The following is a 22,835-nucleotide window of genomic DNA, read 5'->3' on the forward strand; positions in this document are numbered from 1 at the left end:
GTAATACTACCGTATACTGAGTACTGACTACGTGCTTGGTTCGAAAAGTCCAAGATGCAACTATAGTTAACTATATATATATATATATATATATATCGGAATATCTAATATACCTACTCCAAAGCATTTGTCAATCTAGGTGTTGGGAAAAGCCCTCCCCCCTAAAAAAATGCCGTCATTTGTTAACTTGATACTCTGGTAGTCTATATAGTGTATTCATTATAAGTTATAACTTATAGTACGCTATAATTTATAATCCCGGTTCTGATTTATTCAGATCTAAATCTGATTCTTTTATATATATAACTGATATAGCTAAACGAGGATTTTTCTTCCTCCAAATCTAAGTAGAACATGCAATTCTCATTTTAACGTCGATTTAGACTTAAAGGTACTTTACGCTTAGCAATAATAATATATTAATATTGCTTAAGTACGACCTAACACAATCTTGTGAATTGCAAATTCTAAGCTGTATATACCTATGTGTAGTTGCCTTGTTGGTCATCTATCCAGTCTCTTACAATTTACAATTGTAAAAGCCACTTCTATATTATTTTAGTATGCACTATGCAGTTATCTGAGTTATCCTTGTAGTTAAAACTTCCATCAATTCGTAGCCGACGTAGCCCATAGGTAGGTAAATACGAAAATTAAACTTCTGCAGGAGACGGTGTAGCCCGCTGTAAATTGGTTTTAAACTTTTAGAACTTTTTTGGTATTTACATTGATTACTCTGGACGTTCCATTTCATGAAGTTAAACTAATATTATTTGCTGCTTGAAAAAAAAACAAGCTATAATCTTAGAATACCAAAATTCTACGCCTGCTAGAATTATTTTGCTCCACGTCGCTAAGTTAATCGCATTCATAAATCAGACTGTTCTGTTGCGCACCGAGCCCATTCGTTTTCTGCTGATAATATTACTATTTACTTTTCGTCTACTCAGTGTGTTGATTGTGAATGTGCCTATATTCTGAACTCGTACCAATTGGCTTATAATCAAAACCTATTCTAATTCTGAAAATGTGTGTAGTTTTTTCACATGACAGTATCTTCTCAAATAATTTTCCAACCGAGTTGAGCATATGTAATAGGGAACTGCACGGAGATGACTGTCCCAGTGAACGTTCAGGCTTCGAAAGTAACACCCGATTCATCTCATTCCATCTATAGTGATATTCGTTAATTAAAAGATATTTATTAATTATTTATTTGCAAGATTGCGAGTGGTCTTACCACTACCGTCGTCTTAACTTTTTAATTGTCCATATCATAGACTCTATAATCTATATATTTTTAACTATATCCCCAGTTTGCAGAGATCTAGTTGCTAGTGTTATTAATTCTTTCAAACTAATCGCTAAAATATCTATCACTTAATTTCTTACATTGGTTATTTCCGTGTTGCTCATGATTTGGGAATAGAGTGTGTATCAAAATGTTATACAAAAAATAAAGTTGAATACCTAATTTTAATTACTAAATTATGAAATAAAATGTATTAATAATTTAACTATAAATTAATAAGCATCAAACTTTATTTTCAAAATATTTATTTCTTCCTCTAAAAACAATTAAACATATAGCTATAGCTACAACTACAACTACAATACCTATATAGTTATAGTTTATTGTTTTGTAAGAAAGTATTGCAGATGGCATTTTCTCACGTCGTAAAACTATGTAGTATATAATATGTATAATATACCTATGTATATCCTAATACATACAGGATATACCGTTTATTTACAATTCAATCTTTTATCTGAGTCAATATATAATACACCCCCTACTATATAAACATACAATAAATTTATTTATTTTCCAAGTTGGGAGTATAATGTATAATATAACATGATTATTGAATTTATGATAAGTTGTAATTATTATTACCAAATATATAGTATGAAGATTGAAAGTATTGTATAAGTTTGTACATAATATTCTATTATGAATCCCAATAATGATATACGCACCGGTATCTTGGTCGTTAATTTATATGCCAGTGGCGGATTTACGGGAGGGGGTCCAAGCGGTCTGGATCCCTCAGACACTGATATATACATATATAATTATATAAGAAGACTAAATTTTATTTTGTTAATTTTGCATTTTAGGTCCACATACAATATAGTACTTATTTACATAAACACAATATAATATAATAATTTGTTTTTATAAAAATAAAAATAATACATTTGAAAAACATATTATTTTTTAGGACCCCCCCCCCCCCCACCAGAAAAATTTTGAAAATCCGCCACTGTTTATATCTACTTTATAATGTTATGATGTATAATGTATAAATAAAATATCGTTATCTATTTATGAGAATTTATTACAGGTCTCGAAAATCGTACTATATTATTCAAGACATATTAATATATATCTATTATATAATAAAATTCATGTTTTATTTAGAAATGTAAAAAAATGACGGTTTCATCGGAAATAATTCTGAAATTGTATTTATAAAGTTTTAGAATAAGTTCCTAGTGACTTGTATATCCATACAACCGTTTTATTATGAACTAAAACATACTAATATAGGTATTGGTAATTAGTCCTAATTTTTAATTATATACATTTTTAGTAGGAAATAAATTTGTACCAATTAATTAAGAACTAATAATAATATTGTGTATTGATATTGTGTAATATATATATATAGCATTACACAATAACATATATAACATTAAGAACCAATATTAGGACATAAACGGAATAACTATATAGGTATACGAATAATATAGTTAATATATACTATTAGATATATCTACAAATCTACTTAAAAATAAAAATCTTTCTTCTTTTCTAAAATTTAGCTAGTCGACTAATATTCATTTTTTTTACCCATTTCAATGTATTTTGTAAGTACGAAATCGAATTAGTTAAGACTTGGTTCTTTTCCTCCAAAAAATCGATTTCCAGATAAATGTATATAGCCCGTTTCCTCCAAAAAAAAAAAAATAGGTTGAGTTCCAGCTTCTGTATTCTAAAAAAAATTTCGAAAATGTGTTTCTGATATATATTATTTGGGAACCGTCAGTTAATAATTCAAAAATGTAACAATAATATAGTGTGGTGATAAAAACATTTTACAATCATTATAATATAATTGCATAACGCATAATAGATTAACAGAACATATTTGTATTAATAAAAAATGATAAAAAAAATACATTACCTTCATCACAGTTAACTATTTGTTAACAGTAAACAGTATAAAAATAATAGTTATTCTTATTATAGTAGTGATTTGTAATATAGGCCTACAGTGTATAGTTCATAGTGTTCATACAGTTCATAGCCATCCATAATAATTATACAAACCGTTCACTCAAATTATTGGTTTTAAAAAATCTTTAATAACAATAAATTGATAATTATAGATCATGATCATATGATAATATTTTAAAATGTATAAACAATAATAAGATTATATAGTTATTGCCTATTGGTTAAATAAATTATAGTTATTTTTTAAAAATCACACAAGTGATTCCTATCACTATGATTATGTACCTAGGTATACTAACTACTAATAAGTAAGTAAAAGAAACTAATTAGGTACTTTGTACTAATTGTACTTATAAATTATAGCCATGTATATTACGGACAGTTATTATCGTGTCTGTGTGACTGTGCCTATATTATTGTACTGTATTTTGTAAAATTTTAAAGCAGTATAATTATAGTATCAATAATGTCTAATAAATTATAATATAGGTACCTACCTACTTATAGTGGCTACTGGCTAGTATTACTTGTCAGTTGTCACACAAAACATTGCTTAAATGATTAAAAACTAAAAACTAAAACCATCAATAGTTACCAAAATAATTTTGGCGGATATAATATAATATAAAAATCCAAAATTTTTAATTTTTGACGGAAATGGTTAATGTTATTTTGGAATAAATATGTGTTACACCCATAAATTACGGCGGTGGAGGAAATTATATACATATACACATTTGCATTATATGCATTTTATTAATAAATTTTATATAGGTATGCATTTTATAAATTTTATTTTATTTATGTACCACATAATACATTACATTATTATTAATATAATAATATATAATATGTATCGACTTATTCAACTTTCGGCTCATGGGCTAAGGTCTAGTCATCAGTGTTATCTTGTGAAACAGATATTGAAAATGTTAAAAACAATTACACTTCAGGAGAAAAATAGTTTTAAATGTTGGTTTCATAAAATTATTTTTTCTTTAACCTGCTAAAAACATATGAACTACAATTTTTGGTTAGCAACTCTGTACTTAAGTAGGTACCTAGTTTTTAATTTATTTGGTTAACTAGGTATTTAATGTGTCAAGATAAAACAACTCGTTTTCATAAGTGAATCATATTTGCTTTGTTTGATAAGAATATTAAATGTTTTTGTAATCTTGCTCTGACTATATAATTATTCGTAGGTAAAAGTATAACTATATATTATGTTGTATTTATGTATAATAGATTTAGCAGGTAGGTAGGTATATCTACAGGTTACAGGCTGCAGGGCATCTAACTAGTATACCTACTCAGTGATGTGTACTTATAGTAACGTAATGGAATTTAACACCTTTACTTTTCTTGTAACATGCGTTATGTAAGTTCGCTATATAAGTATTTGTTTACTATGTAACAATATAATATGACGAAAATTACTTTGTATTTATGATTTCCTTATTATAAAATTTAAGATATCTATTGCAATTACAAAATCAACATTTTTCTTAAACGTATTTTAAATAATATTAATATTAATTTTGATGAAATTTAGAAATGTCAGAAACATAGTGTTAAGTTCAAACATGTTGCACATTGTTTATTTAATTGACATATAAATAAATTTAGGTGTACCTAGTATAATTAGTATTAGAACATTTATTTAAAAAGTTAATTTATTTCTTTCATTTTACAGTATAGATAGGTACTTAATAGGTATCTATAGATATTAAGAATTAGTAAATGTATTAGGTTAGTATCTATAATTACCTACAATACTTATATAGACAATAATTTAATAGACATACCTATACTAATTAACTTAACTCAAAAAAAATTAATGCCGGGGCACAAGAGGCGAAAACTAAAGGTAGGTATTAATATAAAACTGCTTTTTTAAATCATATTATTATTATCCCCTATGAATACACCAGTTGTTCAATAAGTTTGAAAACTCTTAATTACCTATTATATGCATATTTTAATAACTACATAGAACGATAACAGATAACACTGCTGTACATTTATAATGTAAAATACTTAATATCCCCATTCCCCATTAATATTAAATCATATTACCGTTTATTAGTTCCAATTAGTCTATAATGAACGTTTCCAAACTTTTCAAAGGTATTCATAGTTTTATCAAAATTTGCTAAATACATTTATTATTTATACGAGTACATAAATACCACGTATATGGTATACCTATATTCATTTTATCGCAAATTCGCAACGTGATTACGTGAAAGTACCAATAAAACTAGTTAATTTTCTTATTAAAAAATAAAGTAACGTTTTAAATACAAATTGTTTAACTTTCTAAGTACCTATTATTCAATTATAGCATAAAAATAAAATTTATCAAATATTTTATGATTTTGGAATATATTGATAGATTTCCCTCATATACTTATATGTCTTTGGTTAAATATATTTTCAATCATAATAATGATTATTTTAATAATTAGCCATGATTGGCCATGAAGCAATGATGACTTTTAAAATGTTCCTATTGTTCCTAAGACAGTAACACAGGATCGCATAAACAATCACTAAGCATTTAATGAATAACATAATTTAGTGGTCCATGATTGTCCCATTAAATTTTAATGAACAATAATTCAATTAATCAATTTGTTATGCTGCTCGGCATAAGATTAATTATAATAACCAACGATTATTTCTGTCAGTATTTAATATTTACTCCTTTAGACTTCATTATTATCATAATAATTTATTGTGTATTTCTAATTAATTTTTAATAAAATATATTGAAAAATAAATAATAGTAATATCCTTTTATAAAAGTATATATATGTGTACTTAACTATGTAAGTGCAAACAGACCCGTGAGGGCTTTACCCACAAGCACCCAATAAGGCAATAAACTAATTTTTACATTAATAACAATAATAACTCATAAAAATAGTGCAAGGTTCTCATTATTACCTAGATTTTTTAATCATATTGAAGTGTTATCACTTAATCAGGTTTCACTCTATTTTACGAAAGAAGAATTAAAAAAATTAACTGAATTTTATTTAGCCATATGCCCACAATATCGATGAGTATTAATACCAAATTCTCAATTATATAATATAGTATTATTAATTATGTAGTGGCTCAAAAATTATAACATCAAAACAATGACATTATACAATTTACACAACACATAATAGTATGATTATAATATTATTCTATGTTTAATATTTAGCCCCTTAGGAAATTATATTGATTATATTTACATTATATATTTTAAATACCCATATGACCTAGTCCTATAGTAATATGTACCATTCATTAACAAAAAAAGAAACAAAAATATTTTTAAGTCAAATAATTATTAAATTTATTTTCATTTTATATAATTAAAATAATACATTAAGTATTTTAATGAAACTTCAAGTTGATCTAACATTTTTAAACTACCAATTATGAAATAAAAATGAATAATTGCTATAATTCACATCAATAAAAAAAAAAATATTAATATACATAAGATTAAAATTGTATAGCATAATATAAAATTTAAAGATCCGTACGTAGTATAAACATAACTTATTTCAAACATTATCAATTACATTCTAGACTTAAAGCTAATTTGTACACGAGTCTTGCTTTTTTTTTTTTTATTTCCACTTAAATACACAATGTTAAGTGCCTCGCTATTGAAATCAGTTTTGAATACAATTTATTCGCTTTATATCTAATATTATGGTACATATTAATTATTATACATAAACCAAATTCTACTTAAAAATTGAATAACGTCACTACCTAAACAAGACAAGGAGTAAAAGTGCACTATTCTTTCAGGTAAATCCGAGAACACGTATTTGATTAATATGCAAGCAAAAACATTTAGATTGGTTGACAATAAAAACTAAGTGTTTTTGACAAATTACAAATCACTTGATACATCAATACATCAAAATAATTATAACAATATTTTATAAAATTGGGAATAAGATAAAAGTATATCATTTTACTAGTATCAACATTTAAACCTACCTAAACCAAAGCATAGTTTATAGCATCAAATGCTCTGAATGCCTCATTCAAAATGAGTCAGTAGAAATAACGGCTACCCGATCAGCAATAATTTGTTATGAAAGAATCACTAATATTATAGATAAGCACTAAGCAGTAAAATCCTAAGGTCAAAACCTTAAAAGAGGAACAATAAATAATAATACTTTTCTAAATTTGCTTGATATTATACGAGTCTTAAAGTATATATTTTTTTTTTTAGTATTCGATACTGAAGTACAACAGAATATTATAAATACATTAAATTATATTACTATAAACTATACTTAGCCATTACTCAAAAATCTTTCATCAAACGCTTCTAATTCTAGCATTTTATTATTGTTTAGATCGTAGATAAAATACATGTAATAACATTTTACTAATTTTCATTAGGTATATTTAAATGTAATTTAAAATTAAAACTAAATAATACATGCACTAAATAAATAGAATACAGTAGAAAGGATTCTTGATCTTTTTTACACTATTGTAATTGATTAATTGCATGAGTTTTTTTTATGAATTTAATTTAATTATACATATTATTAAGAACTTATTGTTCAATATAATTTTTTTGTTGTTTGCATTTAAATATATATTACACAATTAATTCAAAAGCTCTTATTTTATTAATTATACATGCCTATTAATCATTTAAACTCAAATTTATTATTTAAGAAAATATATTTATATGTTGATTAATAAAAACTGACTATAAAGAAAGCAAAAAAAAAAAAAATACTATACATTTTATAAAAAAATTAGTAATATTAATTTGATCTTTATTATTTTTTTATGATAGACTAGATAGACTAAAAACAAATACAATCATTGACTATTCTATATTAAATATGATAATTGATAATAACTAAAGAACAATATATTCTAGTATATATAATTAATAATTGTATACATTACACATTGAATATAATTATAATATTATAGCATTTATCTGTAAAATGTATTTAATTATTTAGTTATTAAAATACCACTAGTTGACAGTAATAGCATAAAAGATATATGTTCAAAAAATATTCAGATAAACGGTATTGCATATTATGTATAAAAGTTGAACTAATATAATTGATTGCCTTCAAAGTATTGTGTAATTTCACTAATACAGTGAATCCAAAGGTCTACTATTTTTGAAAAAAATTAGTACTTGAATATTTCTTCTAAAGTTATAGGATTGAGATCTCCAATTGCAATACGAATAGCATCATTAATGTTATCAAATAGTTTTTAGTTTATGAAACAAGTTGCAGAGAGGCCAAGTCAAGAGATTGTGATTTGTATGAAACCACTAATATATTTTTGAATGTTAAAAATTCTCTAAAAGAAGCAATAAGAGCTGAATGCACAGCGCCTAACCTTAATGATTCTTTTTTGCTCACTTTTGATCTTTTAAAAGAAAATTTTTATTTTAATATTTTCAAAACTTGTAAACAGAAAATTTGATTTGGGTCATTTCAACTACCAGGAACAAACTTATATTGAAAAAATATAAAAACATAATAAGGATATTGTGTTTCTTTGATAGTCAGTCTTCAATCTTTTCTAAAATTGTTTTTCAAACAAAAGGAATGCGGTATCATCTGTTTACAATATGAAAGGTGCCCAGAGAACATTAGTTGCTTTCTAAAATTAACAAATATTCCATAACTGTACTTAGACACATACATTAAATAAACACATTATAGGTATTCGAAATAAATGAGATAGTGAGAATCTCCAACTCACCAATTAGTTGTTAATTGTTAGAGCCCCAGATCACATTTGATAACCGCTATTGATTAGATTAATACGTTAATGCAGTGGTTTTCAACCTTTTTGTTTCCACGGCTCCTTTTGATTTTGAAATAACATATACGGCACCCATACGAACATTTAAAATAATCAAATTTACATTATTTAATCTAACTCTATTTAATAATGAAATAAACATGTAATTATTAATAATAGGAAATATTTTTAAACAATAATAATAATTTTAATATTTAGTGGGACAGCTGTGTTTGTTTTTGTTGCATAATATTATCAAATAATGCCGTACATTTTTAAAGCGCGATTCTCATTTTCTCATTTCAAGATCGGCCTCAGAAAAATAATTTTGGAATTGAACAATAAATTGTGATAAGTGTTCCATGAATAACAATTTTACAGATTCTATCAAGTTTTTATTTTTTAAATTTTTAATTTCTACTGCGAGCGCGGTTCCCTAATAACTGAAGTTGCCCCTAGGAGCTGTGACGCACAGGTTGAAAACCACTACATATATTTACAAAAATTGACATTTGGTATAAATAAAAAAAACACCTAAAAACTATGAATTAAAACAAATATTACAAAAACATTATTTTTTGACAGATAATATTTTGAATTTCACAATTTACAACAAAAGCTTATACAATATATTATAAATATAAGTATACACAATAAATTAATAAAATGCTATAAGTTTTCTAAAAATGGAAAGACATCAAAAATGCAAAATAAAAGTTTGTGAAACAAATTAGGTACTTGAAATGCATTATCCAAGAGCACTCAAAATATAATACACATTGGTAAATTTAATGGTGATAAACTAATGGTAATTTTTTGAACACAACTCATATTTACGGCGAGTTTTAGAACTTTAAACTCATTTAATGTATAAGCTTATCTGAATATTCAGATTATAAATTCATTCTTCTCCCATCACCACTTATATTTTTATTAGATATTATACATTTTGTTTTTATTAGGCTAGGATGAATTTTTTTTTTTTAATTATACATCATACAGTAAAATTATATAAAATTAAAAAAATTTTGTTCTTTAAATTGTTACATTTATTTAATTTATTTATTTTTTAAGATGTGTTTGTTTAAATTTAGTATACATTTTTTTTTTATCTAGTTTAGGATAAATTAGAAATGTTTTATTAGTTAAAAACTGAAAATGCTGGTAAAAAGTAGTGTTTAAACTTTAAAGTGATGACATGTACGTTATTTATAATGGAAAATTATAGTATTGTTTAGTTTTCTAAATGCTGTTACAAAAACAAAATAAATAAATAAATGCACTATTGTAGCATAGCTAATAAACAGTACGTTACTTACAACTACTGTATGATATAATATAATATTTATAAGTAAAGGATTTTCAATGTGAATTATTTTTGGAGTGTTAGGAAACACCAAATTAGAAGATTTATATTGAAAACATACTACAAATGTTTTTCAAAAACCTAATTATTTTGTTATTATTTTATAATATTATCAATATTATTGAGTTTAGAAATTTTTGATGGTTTAAGGATTTGATTATTATGAGGTGATTCAGTTTCTGATTCTGGATTAGGCAATTTGACTACAGACTTTTTTCTTTTTTTTGATTTTGTTGTGTTTCTTTTAATTTCTCGTACTTTCTTCAAATCTATTTCATAAATTGACCAATCAGTGATTTCATGATTTATATTTGTTGGATCTTTAATCTCATCATATTTGTCAATATCTACTCCAAGGATATCCATTAAAGACGTCATCAAATTGTCTACATATGTATGAATTACTAAATCTGCTTTACGATCCTGTTAAATATTTAACACAATTAGAACAAACATAAGAAAAAATACCAGTGATATATAATACAAAATTTAAAATAATAAATATAAGATACTTACACAGTTTGTTTTTTGTAAATTACAAATAACAACTTTTCCTTTGTTTTTTTTCGCATTAAATGGAACCAGATTGATTGGTTGAATTTGCAATGAAGTTCCAAGACAAATGCATAAATCAGCCATTCTGAATAAACATAAATCCTTAAGTTAAATTGAAAAAATTATGATAAGATAGTTAGCATGTTTAATTACAAATACATATATCTTTTGCAAAGCTATAAAATATTAATTATGTTTATATTATTACACATAACACTTCATAAATAAATTTAATTTAATAAAATAACAAGAGAATTATTTCAACTGCATTTAACAGAATGCTTAACCTGCTGTGCTGTCTTCATTTTACCAACGTATAACATGGCAAATTTGAGTTCTGTAGAACCAATTTTGTGTTATTAACTTTAAATGTAATTAACCTATAATCAACCTTAAAAATAAGAAACTATTATTTTCATCAGTTTTGAAGCAAGTATAAGTATATAAAATTCCAAAATATGAAAATGTTCATAACTCACGTAAAAATTTAAATATCATAAAAAACTAATGAAAAATTACAGTTATTACCTTCAAGTGTGGTTATAGGTTATTACACTAGTATTAACTCGCTAGTATAAAAGCTAACTAATAACACAAAATCTGTTGTACAGTAAAAACTAGTTTAACCGTCACACTCTGTTATCCGTCATCGGTCACCATAAAAAAAAAGTTAATGATGCGATCATTGAAATATTGAATGATGATCAAATCATTTTTAATGTCACTGCCGTTGACGAAAAAGTCGATGACGGCATCGAAGATTCAGTGCTTGACTTAAAACCGCCAACTAGCTATACAGAAGCAATATTATCAAAATGCATTGATTGGTTTGAAATACAAGAGGAGACAAATGCAATGCAGGTCTTACTACTTCATGAAATACAAAACACAGCTGCTCAAAAAGCACGTGCCTCAAAAAACAGAAGAAGGATTATTTAGTATGGTATTATTTTTGTTATTGCATATTACATATTACATATTATATATTATTAGTATTTATTATTTTTGTTTGTAAATTACGTTGTAAAATATATAAGTTTATTGAAAAACTATGTTTTGTATTATTGTATTTCTGTTAACCAAATAGACTCTATTTGATTAACTGTGATTTTCCGGGTCCCAACAGTGACGGTTAATTGAGTTTCTACTGTATTAAACGAAAATTTGTTACGCTGTATAGTGTATGTCTGTAAGACAAAGACAACAAAAGCAAATATAACACCCTCTTAGATTACCTTTAAAAATACCTTTTATAGATTAATTGTGCTTGTATTATACTTAAGTACATATAAGCTACATAGTTAGTATCAACTGAGCTTAAATGACTAGATTCTATTATACTATGATTATTTCAGTCCTAAACAGGAATTTACCAATCTTAAAAGGCAGTTAGTATTTATGTATACAATCTCAGTGGACTGTCACACAAATATAATAATGTCAACCAATAAATGATCATTAATATGTAAAACGTTTATTAAAAATAATATTTAATCGTAAAATATAAAGCAAACATTATACAATTACTTGGAATGTAACTCCGATAACTCTAACTCTTCGATTGGTAATTGATGTTCCCAGTCTAATATTGTATCATATAAAATACCTCGACATTGATGGCCATTCTTATTTTTCCCAAGACATCTTATGTTTAAGCATCGTTGTCCAACTGTTTTTACAGCAGTCTTACTGACATAGCTCCTAGTATTTAAACAATATAACATAACTAAATCATCTCTAGTAATATAGCTAATTAAATAACAAACAGTTTCAAAAAAATTATTTTCAAACCTTATTATATTAGAAAAATAAGTGATGTATAATACTGTTTGAAACAAAATGATTTCAAACGTTAATTAGTAGTTTACTTTAAATCAGGGCTTGAAAATGGAGCATAACTGGTCATGAAAATACCTGGATTTTTCCAACTCAACATTTACATTTACATGCAAAGAGCAAACAAAAAAGGGACACACCTGCATGTGTTGTCTCCATCTTACGAATGTATTTACATCAGATATTTATAGTATGTATTTTAATTGTTAAGCAAATTATGAGCATTTTTAAATATAAATATTTTACATACTCACAACTCGATTAAAAATTAAAATACTGTAAAAATCCAATGAGAGAACACAGATTGTGTTCTTACCTAGGTTTGATAATAGGTTATTTTACTCTAATATTTAAGCTAAATACACGAAATTGATTTTACTGAACGAAAATTTGCCATGTAATACGTTTGTAAGACGAAGACACATATGTGGGTGTGGTGTCCTCTTAAAAACAGTTTAAATGCTTGTAAAACAATACTATATTATACTTGCATCATTGATATTGAATTTATGAACATGGCATTGTATACAAATCTGTAAGTCAACACAATTGATAACCATTGTTAACCACAATATAATTATACCTCTTTTCACTTTTATTTAAATGTTAGTTTTTTTTATCATTTAGAGCTTTTTTACAAGTAAGAATTGTCATTTAGTCTTCTCATTATATTGACCTCAAAGTGTATATTAACTAAATATTATAGTGAAGATAGAAATGCCATATCCATGTGTTCAATACCAATAAATAGTTTACTATTTAACCTTAAATCAACAATTTTAGAAATAATTCAACAATAAAATTAAAAACAGAAGTTTTATAGATATAAAAAATACTATATTTAATAATAAAAGTAATACATATATGTATATTGATAATTCATTTATTGTTAATTATTAAAAAAATTATACAAGCTATTAATAATAAATACCTTAAATAAATGTGAATATTTTAATTTACCTTTTGCATTTATTACATTTCATAGTAAACATATTTCCATGAACTTCAGAAACATATTCACGAAGTAAACCTGATTTCAAATGCAAACCATCTATGTTCTGACTGACAACATATTTTGCATAACCTAATGCAATATATAAATTTATTGTTAACAATTAGTTGTGATCTGCATTTACTAGCTAGTGTTAAATACTCTTACTAAATATATTATACTGCTTATTTGACAAAATAAATATTAATAGTATTACGTAATTTATTTTTGCTATTCTTTATATAGAATGAAACAGAATTTATTTTAAAGGTGTAATGGTAAAAAATATTAAATTACTTAAAGTTTTTTTAAATTTTAGTTTGGATTACTAATAGTTCATAATTATGTAATAAATATAATTTCAAATTATTCATGAACAAAATATGTCTTTGTGTATCAGTTATAACCAAATGTATACCAATTAATAACTATAATTAATACATCATAGACTTAAATATTTTACTAATAAAAATGTATTATTATTTATTAATATATTTAACTATGATATTATGTATTGTATATGTTATTCATTTTCATCGAAATCTGGATTACTAGATTAAACAAAAGTTTAAATATGACACTTTTATAATCTAACCTTTATAGGTTTTTTTAGAGAATACGTATAATCGTTCTTTTAAAAATGAGAAAAATAATCAATAAATATCAAAATAAGCTTTAATATGCAAGTTTTTAATTTTTTTTTATTGCAAAAAAAGTTGAAAACTATATTAAAGTGAAAATTACTATTAACTCAGTGTGTTAATAGTACACGGCATTATCCTGTTCTATACATAGGTTTAATTGCCAACTATCTATCTTTAATAAAAACTAGGTATTATCAGTATTTATAATATTATATTTACTTTACAAACTATATTACATTTTTATAATATATCTCACCAGTTTTTACAGGAATATTGACAACTTCTGGTTGATCTAATCCAACCTAACAAATAATAATACCACTATCCATGTCTCAGAATTCTCTAATTGTGTAAAAAATACAGGTCTGGAAATTATTACTATTATTGTATGCTCTCAGTTACAAAATACGAGTAAATGAAATGAATCTTACAATCAATAAGCACCATAATATCTAAGACTAAATACCTATGTGTTATATACAATATACATAATATACTTTGTATATATATTATACAATATAAATTTCATGATTATTTAAAAATAAGCTATCTAAACAATAATTCAAGAATCAGACCTTTTTTGACCAAGCTTTTGATTGCCATATGTGTAACTGTTGGTTTAGCATCATTGAAATCTAAGCTTATTTCTGGTTTCTTTCCCTCTTTTTCTAAAGTCCATACTCCTTTTGGTCCTCTATAATGAATAGAAAATATTTATTTATTTAACAATACAATATTTAGTAGTATGTATAGTGACATAATGATTATAAACTATGATCCAGAAAAGATACAAGGTCATAGAATTAAGCAGAATAATTGCAAATTGAGAGGTAATACTTGAATTGCATAATATTAATTTTAACAGATAATTGCTGCTATACAATTTAGAATGTGAATAGATTGGATGCTTGAGAAAACTGAAAAATTGAATGAGTTATTGAGGAAAAAAGAAACAAAGCTAATGTCAGTAGCATGAAAGTGAATAGAACGATAATATTTAAAGATAAACAAATAAAAGAGTAATTTTGTTTGAAAAGATAAATTTTGAAGAATGAAGAAAAGAATTTGTTTATTTCTTAGTTCAATATTCAATTTGCTTTTAAATTATCATACTTTATTCCTAACATAAAATTGCATTGTTTAATTCATAAAAATAGCAGAAAATATTTATACTACCTAGAGGTAAATAGTTATAGGAAAATATGACATACCTGCTATATTATTATGCTATTTATGTATAAGTAATAATATAGAAAATAGATTAATTGCGAGAATATAGTACCTTAAAAAATGTAGGTTAATGTAGGTTATCAATGTTATCATCACAAAACAGTGAAACATTTAAAGATTTTTTGTTGATCCTACATCAGGGCCACAAACAAAAATGATCAATTCTATATGAGAGACATGTTATAACTAAATATAGAATTAACAAATTTGTTTGGCCTCTAATTAAAAGTGAGATAGTAGTTGTGCATTAATACTCTACACAATAGTTTATTAGAAGTTTTCAGAGATGATGTAAGAACAACATCTAACATCTAATAATATACTTGACAATGATGATCCTCAGCAATACAAAATGATTCTTTTAACATTAAACACTCATTATTTCGTCAAGTATTGATTTTTTCAAAATCTTTTGTGTCATGCTTTTTTCAAACTATTTGAAGTTTTTATTTTTTTCACTCTTTTGATTTTTAAATGGCAACCTATGTTTAAAATATCATAAAATAGTAGGGCTATTTTTTAATATGAATTTAACGTTCAAATTACTATTTTTTGTTAATTTTTTAGCAAGATGTAGCATTCAAAAATTGGACGGTTTTCGGTATTTATAATACTTCTTGTTTCTGAAGAACAGAAATTGCATGAGTAATAAATAATAATAAGAGATACATATTTTCATATGGCGTAATAAACTCGTTAGTATCTATTGACGGAGTAATTAATTTTGTACCTGTAGTTGCAACATCCAACCATGTATTGTCATATTATCTAATTTGGATAATAACCAATGTTCTAATTAACGCTTAATAGCCAACATGTAGGATGAACACTTGAAAACCTAAAACCACCCAACTTTGAGCAGCTATAATTCACTAACGATTAAATGAATAATTATAAATTGAATATTAAAATTCATAAACAAAATATCCCTATTATTTTATGATATTTTAAATATAGGTTAATTTGAAAATCAAAAGTTAATAGTGATTTTACAATTAAGTATAAGGATGAAAAAAATAAAAAATGTTATATAGTTTTAGAAAATAACAAAATTAAAAATTTGAAAAAAGTCAACACTGAAATAAGGAGTGTTCAACGATAAAAGTTATAGTTTATAAATTGTAATTAATTATTAAGTAGAATATACCATCATTGGTAAATGACATTTTATGGTAGATAGAAAAACAAACAATACCTTAAAAATAATCAAAAACAATCTTAAAATGTAAAAAAAAAAATTAGAAAATATTAAATTAGATTTAATAATTTTTTTTATTTTTTAAATTAGAAATATTTGTATATATATTATATTATATTATATTATATAAGTTTTAATCAGATGCTTCTCCTTCTTGTCATGAGGGCACTCTTACCCTTTCAAGCTGTGAAGATTCTTTTAAATACAACTAGACCTGGCGAAGCTTGGTAGTACAAAAATGACCTTTTAATGTCTGTTTGAGTGAACTTTCTATAAAAGAAATCTCATCAAGATAGTTGTCACAAAGGTAACACGTTAATTTCTAATACGTCAAAAAAATTTAAAACCTCAAATTCGAGAAATGAAAATAATCGCGAGACTACAAAAAAGCTAAACAGAACAATTAAAAAAAAATGTAAAGTAGTGTTAATAAAAGGTGTATAACCAGAGTATTTGTGTTTATTAACATCAATAAACTAAAAATTTTAAAAACAAAAATATAAGAAAATTTAATAACAAATTTTTAATTTGGCTACATAGGTAATGTATGTACTAATGAATATTTATTATTATATATTTAATAATTTAAGTAGGTACTCGTATTTCAATTATAATATGTTGTGAATCATAAAGAAAAAATATAAAAATTATTACTACAAAATATTTTTAATACTTATACATTTCAATGTGTCAAGTCATGAGAATAGTATAAATTGTGAATATAGATAGAATACGTGAAAATATGCTACCTAATACATCAAAAATTTTCCATTATGTTATGTTGTATATGTGTAAATTAGGTTTAAGCCTAATAGGTCAATGAGTCAATTTAATGAGAATTCAAGCAGAGATTTCTGTACATACAATTCCTAATCAAATTATGTATTAACAATTATTCAAGATATAATAAATTTAATATGTACTACACTACAACATGTATACAGTGACAAATAATCAATATTGATACATTTTTTTAAGGTCATTTTAGTAAAATAAAGTCTTTAAAATATACTAGGATAGTAAATTGTCTTGTATTTTATTTAGTGTTAATAAATATTTATTGCTTTAAAAAAATGTTAATGTTTGAAAAAACATGTATTGACATTTGTATACAAGACAAATATGTCTTGTATACAAATTTAAAATAATTATAATACTTACAATATTATATTTTTAATTTACACTTAAAAAATTAAATTTTTATAACATCTCTTTAGTCTATACATATTTACCTAAAATCTGGTATACCTGCTGATGTACTTATACCAGCACCTGTATGAAAAACTGTATATTTAGAATCTTTGATCCACTCGGCAAGAAGTGAAATTTTTTGTTTTAAAACTTCAGGAGTATCAAAAACCTAAAATAAATTAAAATGCATAACATTGGATAGCTTAACTATATCTTTAAGTATTTTACTTACTTCATTCATACCAACTTCTCCTTTATATTCATACGGAGATAAACCATCAGCATAGTTGCAAGACATTTTGTTTTAATAAATATGTACTATTCTATAACATAAAAAAAAAGATGGTACTGATACAGAAAATGTGGTATATTTTTTTTAGATATATTAAATTTGAAATATCAATGAGAAAAAAATCTAAAGTAAGTGTAGTTAAATCATTTTATATAGGATCTTTAACTTTCCTAAAATATTTGTAACAATAATAAATAAGATACATTTTGTGCTTTATTGAGCATAGTGAATTCATTATTTATAAATTGGTTGAATTTTTAGGTTAACGATTGCAATATAAAAATATTTAAGAACAAAATGTCATTAAATCGTTCAAGATCCCAAACTTCATTATACCTCAAAATAACGGCCCACAAAAATTCACAAAGTTAATTGTTTTTAAGTACGGCCCATTAGGGTTATAATGGTTTATTAGTTGCCAAATTATGAACGTACTTATTAATTAATAGCTTAAAACACACGTCATGTTATACAGGTAAGTACCAAGTCAATTTACCGTAATAGTTTATTTTGTGAACAGTGTTTGTTTCGCGATGGTGTGAGTGTGAACTTTTCTCAATTGTTGTCACTTAAACTGTTAACTTTGACACCAACATAAATGTTTAAACGAAGTTTTATATTACTTAATTTCTTTAATATGTACCTACCTATTCCACTGTTTACCAAAACACAATCTTTAAGTATTATCAGGTGTTATCTTCGGCAATCATTTATTTTTTGATGAGATAAGATTATACACAAGCACACGGCCCTACACGCCCTACACAGGGCTACACTCAATAATAAATTATTTAATTATTTAATTAAGTACACATTTTTTTATTCATAATAAAGTGATATTATTCATGAGATTTCTCGCTTAAAGGCGAGTGCATTGAATTTCTATTCCTCCAAATCCTACATATTATTATTTATTATGCAGACACAGTATACGTATGAGTAGTAATTCGTAAAATTGCCGTGTTAAACCGGGAATATCGATCTTTTATTACGAGTAGAATTTTAGAAATTCGGTGGACAATTCGTACAACGGTCAATATGACGTTATGTTGTACCTAATATATTACCTCCAACCACAGATATACAGAATCAATTTTATTCTACAATATCAATATATATGTGACCTCCACAGCCTATCGTATCAAAATCAATGGACAATGATTAACGGTATCACTATAATCACTAGTGAGATACTCATAAATCATATAAATTACATAAAAAAAAATGTCTAATGTCTAGTAAATTAATATGAAATTAATCCTTTCGTTTTTATACGTGTGAATTGTAAATGGTTACAGTTAACAATATTTAAATTTGTTTAAAATATGTGAAATACCGATTACAATTTGTTTTGAATATTTTCAATCAAGCTTGTATTGCAGTCTGCAAGTCTATATACATTAGTTTAGATTATAAAAAGGTATGGACTTATTTTTTTAATTATGTACTTATTAATTTTATTTTCTAATAATATGATTCTGATATACGAACTGGATAAATTTAATTATGAAGTTTTTGTAAATTACATTGATATTTGATATCACATAACTATCTATCTTAACATTTTAATTTATTACCCCATTCAATTCCCATTCCATTTACTTTTCTATTCATCATCATACTTCTGTTTGCACATTAGGTTATCCTAATTATTACCAGTATTAAATATTTTATTGTAATTTGTGTAACTCTTTATGTTGTATGTATTTGAGTATAAAATAAATTTAAACTAAAAATTGTATTTTTACTATAGAGACATTGAATCGTAAATATGGACATTGATCAGTTGGGTAATGATGCTAAGTTGGCAGCAACAAAATACTTTACAAATATGCTAAAAAAACCAGGACAATTGGAGAAAGTTGAACAATTGAAAAATCGAATATCACGTAAAAAAACTTCTACTGAGGCAATGTTGAAAACAGCTATGCAAAGTCAATTAGATGGGGTTACAATTGGAATGGAACAACTAAAAGATGCGTTGGATGACATAAGTAAAGTAAAAATATACCTCAGTCAAACAAAACGTTCATTTATAAATTTACCATCTCTTGGGTACAAGTTGCAAGATGTGCGCACCAAACAAATGCAACATTCTCAGTACTTGACAGCTAATGAAAATATGAAGCACCTATTCACCGTACCTGAGAGCATTGAAAAAACCAAACAGTGGATAAATGATGGAAAGTTTTTACATGCTCATCAATGTTTAATAGATCTTGAGAACTCTAGAGATGATCTTTTATTTGAAGTGCATAAATTGCCCAATCAAGCACCCAGTGATAAAATACTACTAAAAGCATATTTTGAAGATGTTGAAGTTATGTCTGATATGTTGAAAAAACAAATAAAATTAGTATTAAGCAGAACACTAAATACTGTTAGAAAAGAACCTATGGTGATTGTTACTGTTCTGAGGATTATAGAACGAGAAGAGCGTGCTGATACATTTGCATTACAGCGTAATAAACAATCTGGATTTATGCCTCCTAGTCGTCCAAAAAAGTGGAAAGAAATGGCGTTTGATGTGCTTCAAAAGTCTGTTGATCAGAGAATAGAAGGTACTCAAGTAAATGAACGATCTGACAATAAAATGTGGCTTGTAACATATTTGGAACTTTGTCGGCAATTAATTCTTGAGGATTTGCGAGTGGTTAAAACTCTTTGTGTGCCATGTTTTCCACCACAATATGATATTTTTGAAAAATTTGTTTATATGTATCATTCTAGTCTTTCAGCAAATTTAAATGACATAATATCAGATGGATTAGAAGGCAATGAATATGTTACAATTATTTCATGGGTAACTAACACATATTCCGGTAAAGAGTTAATGTTACATCCTGAATTGAATATAGACATTGGTAAGGTTGGTCCATTATTAAAATCATCAATTGTTTTTGATTTACAATCAAAATATTTAGAATACATTAAATCTAATTACAAAGAATGGATGTTAAAAACATTAGATACTGAAAAAAATGATTGGTATGCAGGAGCTTCACCCGAGGTTGGTCCAGACGGATGTTTTCATACAGCTGCTCCAGTTATTATATTTCAGATGATCGATCAAAATTTACAAGTCACAAAAACTATAAGCCAGCACTTAACACACAAAGCGTTATTATTGAGTGTAGATAGTGTCAGTCTATATGGTTTGTCTTACAAAGAGGCTGTTATAGAGTTCAAGAAAAAGCACTTTGAGGATAGAAGTAAAGTACCATTTTTTACACACTGCATAATTACTGTGCTGAATAATTGTTTACAATTTATTGAATTAGCATTAGAAATGAAACAACATTATTGGAGTAGTGATTTTAAGGATCAATCGAGTACTGCGTATGAAAAATTAATAAAGACCTTCCAAAACCTTAGGGACGAAGCGGCACAATTTCTTTTAGAAGAAGCTTTCCTTGATCTTGATTCTCATTTTCAAGACTTAATAACTACGAAATGGCTTACCAGCTTTATATCTATTGAAACAATTTGTGTGACATTAGAAGATTATTTTCAAGATTATACTCATTTAAAACCCAAAAATTTAGAGTATATAATATTGGAAGCTGAAGATATAATAGTGCGTCGATACATAATGGCTATTCTGCAGAAAAAATTAAATTTCAAGACCTATGAAGAGCGTCGATCAGCAGCAGATAAAATGACAAATGAAGTGGACCAATTGAAATCTTTTTTTATGCGTGTAGCGCCTTTAGTAACACGTGATAAAGATTCTCCCTTTGATGCTGTTGTCAAGTTATCTGAAGTATTAAAAAGTGAAGATTCTGAAATATTGTCATTGGACTTGCACACACTTGTAAAGATGTACCCGGATATTACCGAAGACCAAATGACTAGATTATTAGGTTTAAGAGGTGATTTAAGTAGATCAGAAATACGTGAAAAAGTACAGTATGCAATTCAAGGCAATAAGGAACTTGCAGGCACCACATTAACCAAAAGTATATTCCAGCAAATCCATTTATAGTATAATAATAATCACTAAATATGTATAGCTTAAGTAATTATAATTAAAAAATTATATAAATATTACTACTAAAATATATTGTGCAATGTATTCTATTTGCAATCAATATCCCATTCTTATGTGATGAAGAATACAGTAATTCTACATTAAATTATTTAAAATAATATTTATTCATATGTTTTTGTATTTAAAGTTTACTTTTTCAATATAAAAAATATTGTAGAATTTGTTTATTGTTTCTTAAACTGGTTAATTAAAAAGGTATAAGTGTTTACTAATTAATACCTAGTGGTATTCAACCAGTGGGTTTCATAAGCTTCAAAATCAGGCCGAGGTTTATTTTGATTAACTATAAAAAAAAAATGGTATAAATATATTTCATCTGTTGTTTAAAGTATAAAAAATAAACAATAATAGTTAATACTACATTACTACACAAATAAAAAATTAGTCTGTTTTTAATTGCATAATAAAATAGTATTTATT

The 22,835-nt window shown here is 25.4% G+C and overlaps 2 protein-coding genes across 4 annotated transcripts; one reads left to right on the forward strand and one right to left on the reverse strand.

The window, feature by feature from the left end:
• Positions 1 to 6,805: 6,805 nt before the first annotated feature.
• LOC132924160 (NAD-dependent protein deacetylase Sirt6) lies at positions 6,806 to 19,126 on the reverse strand. Of its 3 annotated transcripts, XM_060988299.1 has the most exons (9): positions 19,012 to 19,126; positions 18,861 to 18,945; positions 18,305 to 18,395; positions 18,114 to 18,241; positions 15,029 to 15,147; positions 13,779 to 13,902; positions 12,510 to 12,683; positions 10,944 to 11,067; positions 6,806 to 10,850 (listed from the first exon to the last, which is right to left on the reverse strand). In XM_060988299.1, exons 3-9 carry the CDS (start codon positions 18,368 to 18,370, stop codon positions 10,524 to 10,526), a joined length of 1,062 nt encoding a protein of 353 aa, XP_060844282.1. In that variant the 5' UTR covers positions 18,371 to 18,395; positions 18,861 to 18,945; positions 19,012 to 19,126; the 3' UTR covers positions 6,806 to 10,523. The 3 variants fall into 3 exon arrangements, with proteins under 3 accessions (XP_060844282.1, XP_060844281.1, XP_060844283.1); XM_060988298.1 differs by having other exon boundaries at positions 18,861 to 19,050; XM_060988300.1 differs by lacking the exon at positions 18,861 to 18,945 and having other exon boundaries at positions 19,012 to 19,033.
• Positions 19,127 to 19,542: 416 nt separating this feature from the next.
• On the forward strand, positions 19,543 to 22,574 carry LOC132924159 (exocyst complex component 3). The gene is made up of 2 exons (XM_060988297.1): positions 19,543 to 19,784; positions 20,118 to 22,574. Exon 2 carries the CDS (start codon positions 20,136 to 20,138, stop codon positions 22,347 to 22,349), a length of 2,214 nt encoding a protein of 737 aa, XP_060844280.1. The 5' UTR covers positions 19,543 to 19,784; positions 20,118 to 20,135; the 3' UTR covers positions 22,350 to 22,574.
• Positions 22,575 to 22,835: the final 261 nt, after the last annotated feature.

The sequence above is a fragment of the Rhopalosiphum padi genome, chromosome 3 (assembly GCF_020882245.1).
Source record: "Rhopalosiphum padi isolate XX-2018 chromosome 3, ASM2088224v1, whole genome shotgun sequence".
NCBI lineage: Eukaryota > Metazoa > Arthropoda > Insecta > Hemiptera > Aphididae > Rhopalosiphum > Rhopalosiphum padi.

Coding starts and splice junctions, on each gene's coding strand:
- LOC132924160 (XM_060988299.1), bottom strand. CDS start 18,370: ATGTCTTGCAACTATGCTGATGGTTTATCTCCGTATGAATATAAAGGA. Junction 18,242..18,304: donor GAGAAGTTGGTATGAATGAA/GTAAGTAAAATA, acceptor AATTTATTTTAG/GTTTTTGATACTCCTGAAGT. Junction 10,851..10,943: donor ATTTACAAAAAACAAACTGT/GTAAGTATCTTA, acceptor AATATTTAACAG/GATCGTAAAGCAGATTTAGT.
- LOC132924159 (XM_060988297.1), top strand. CDS start 20,136: ATGGACATTGATCAGTTGGGTAATGATGCTAAGTTGGCAGCAACAAAA.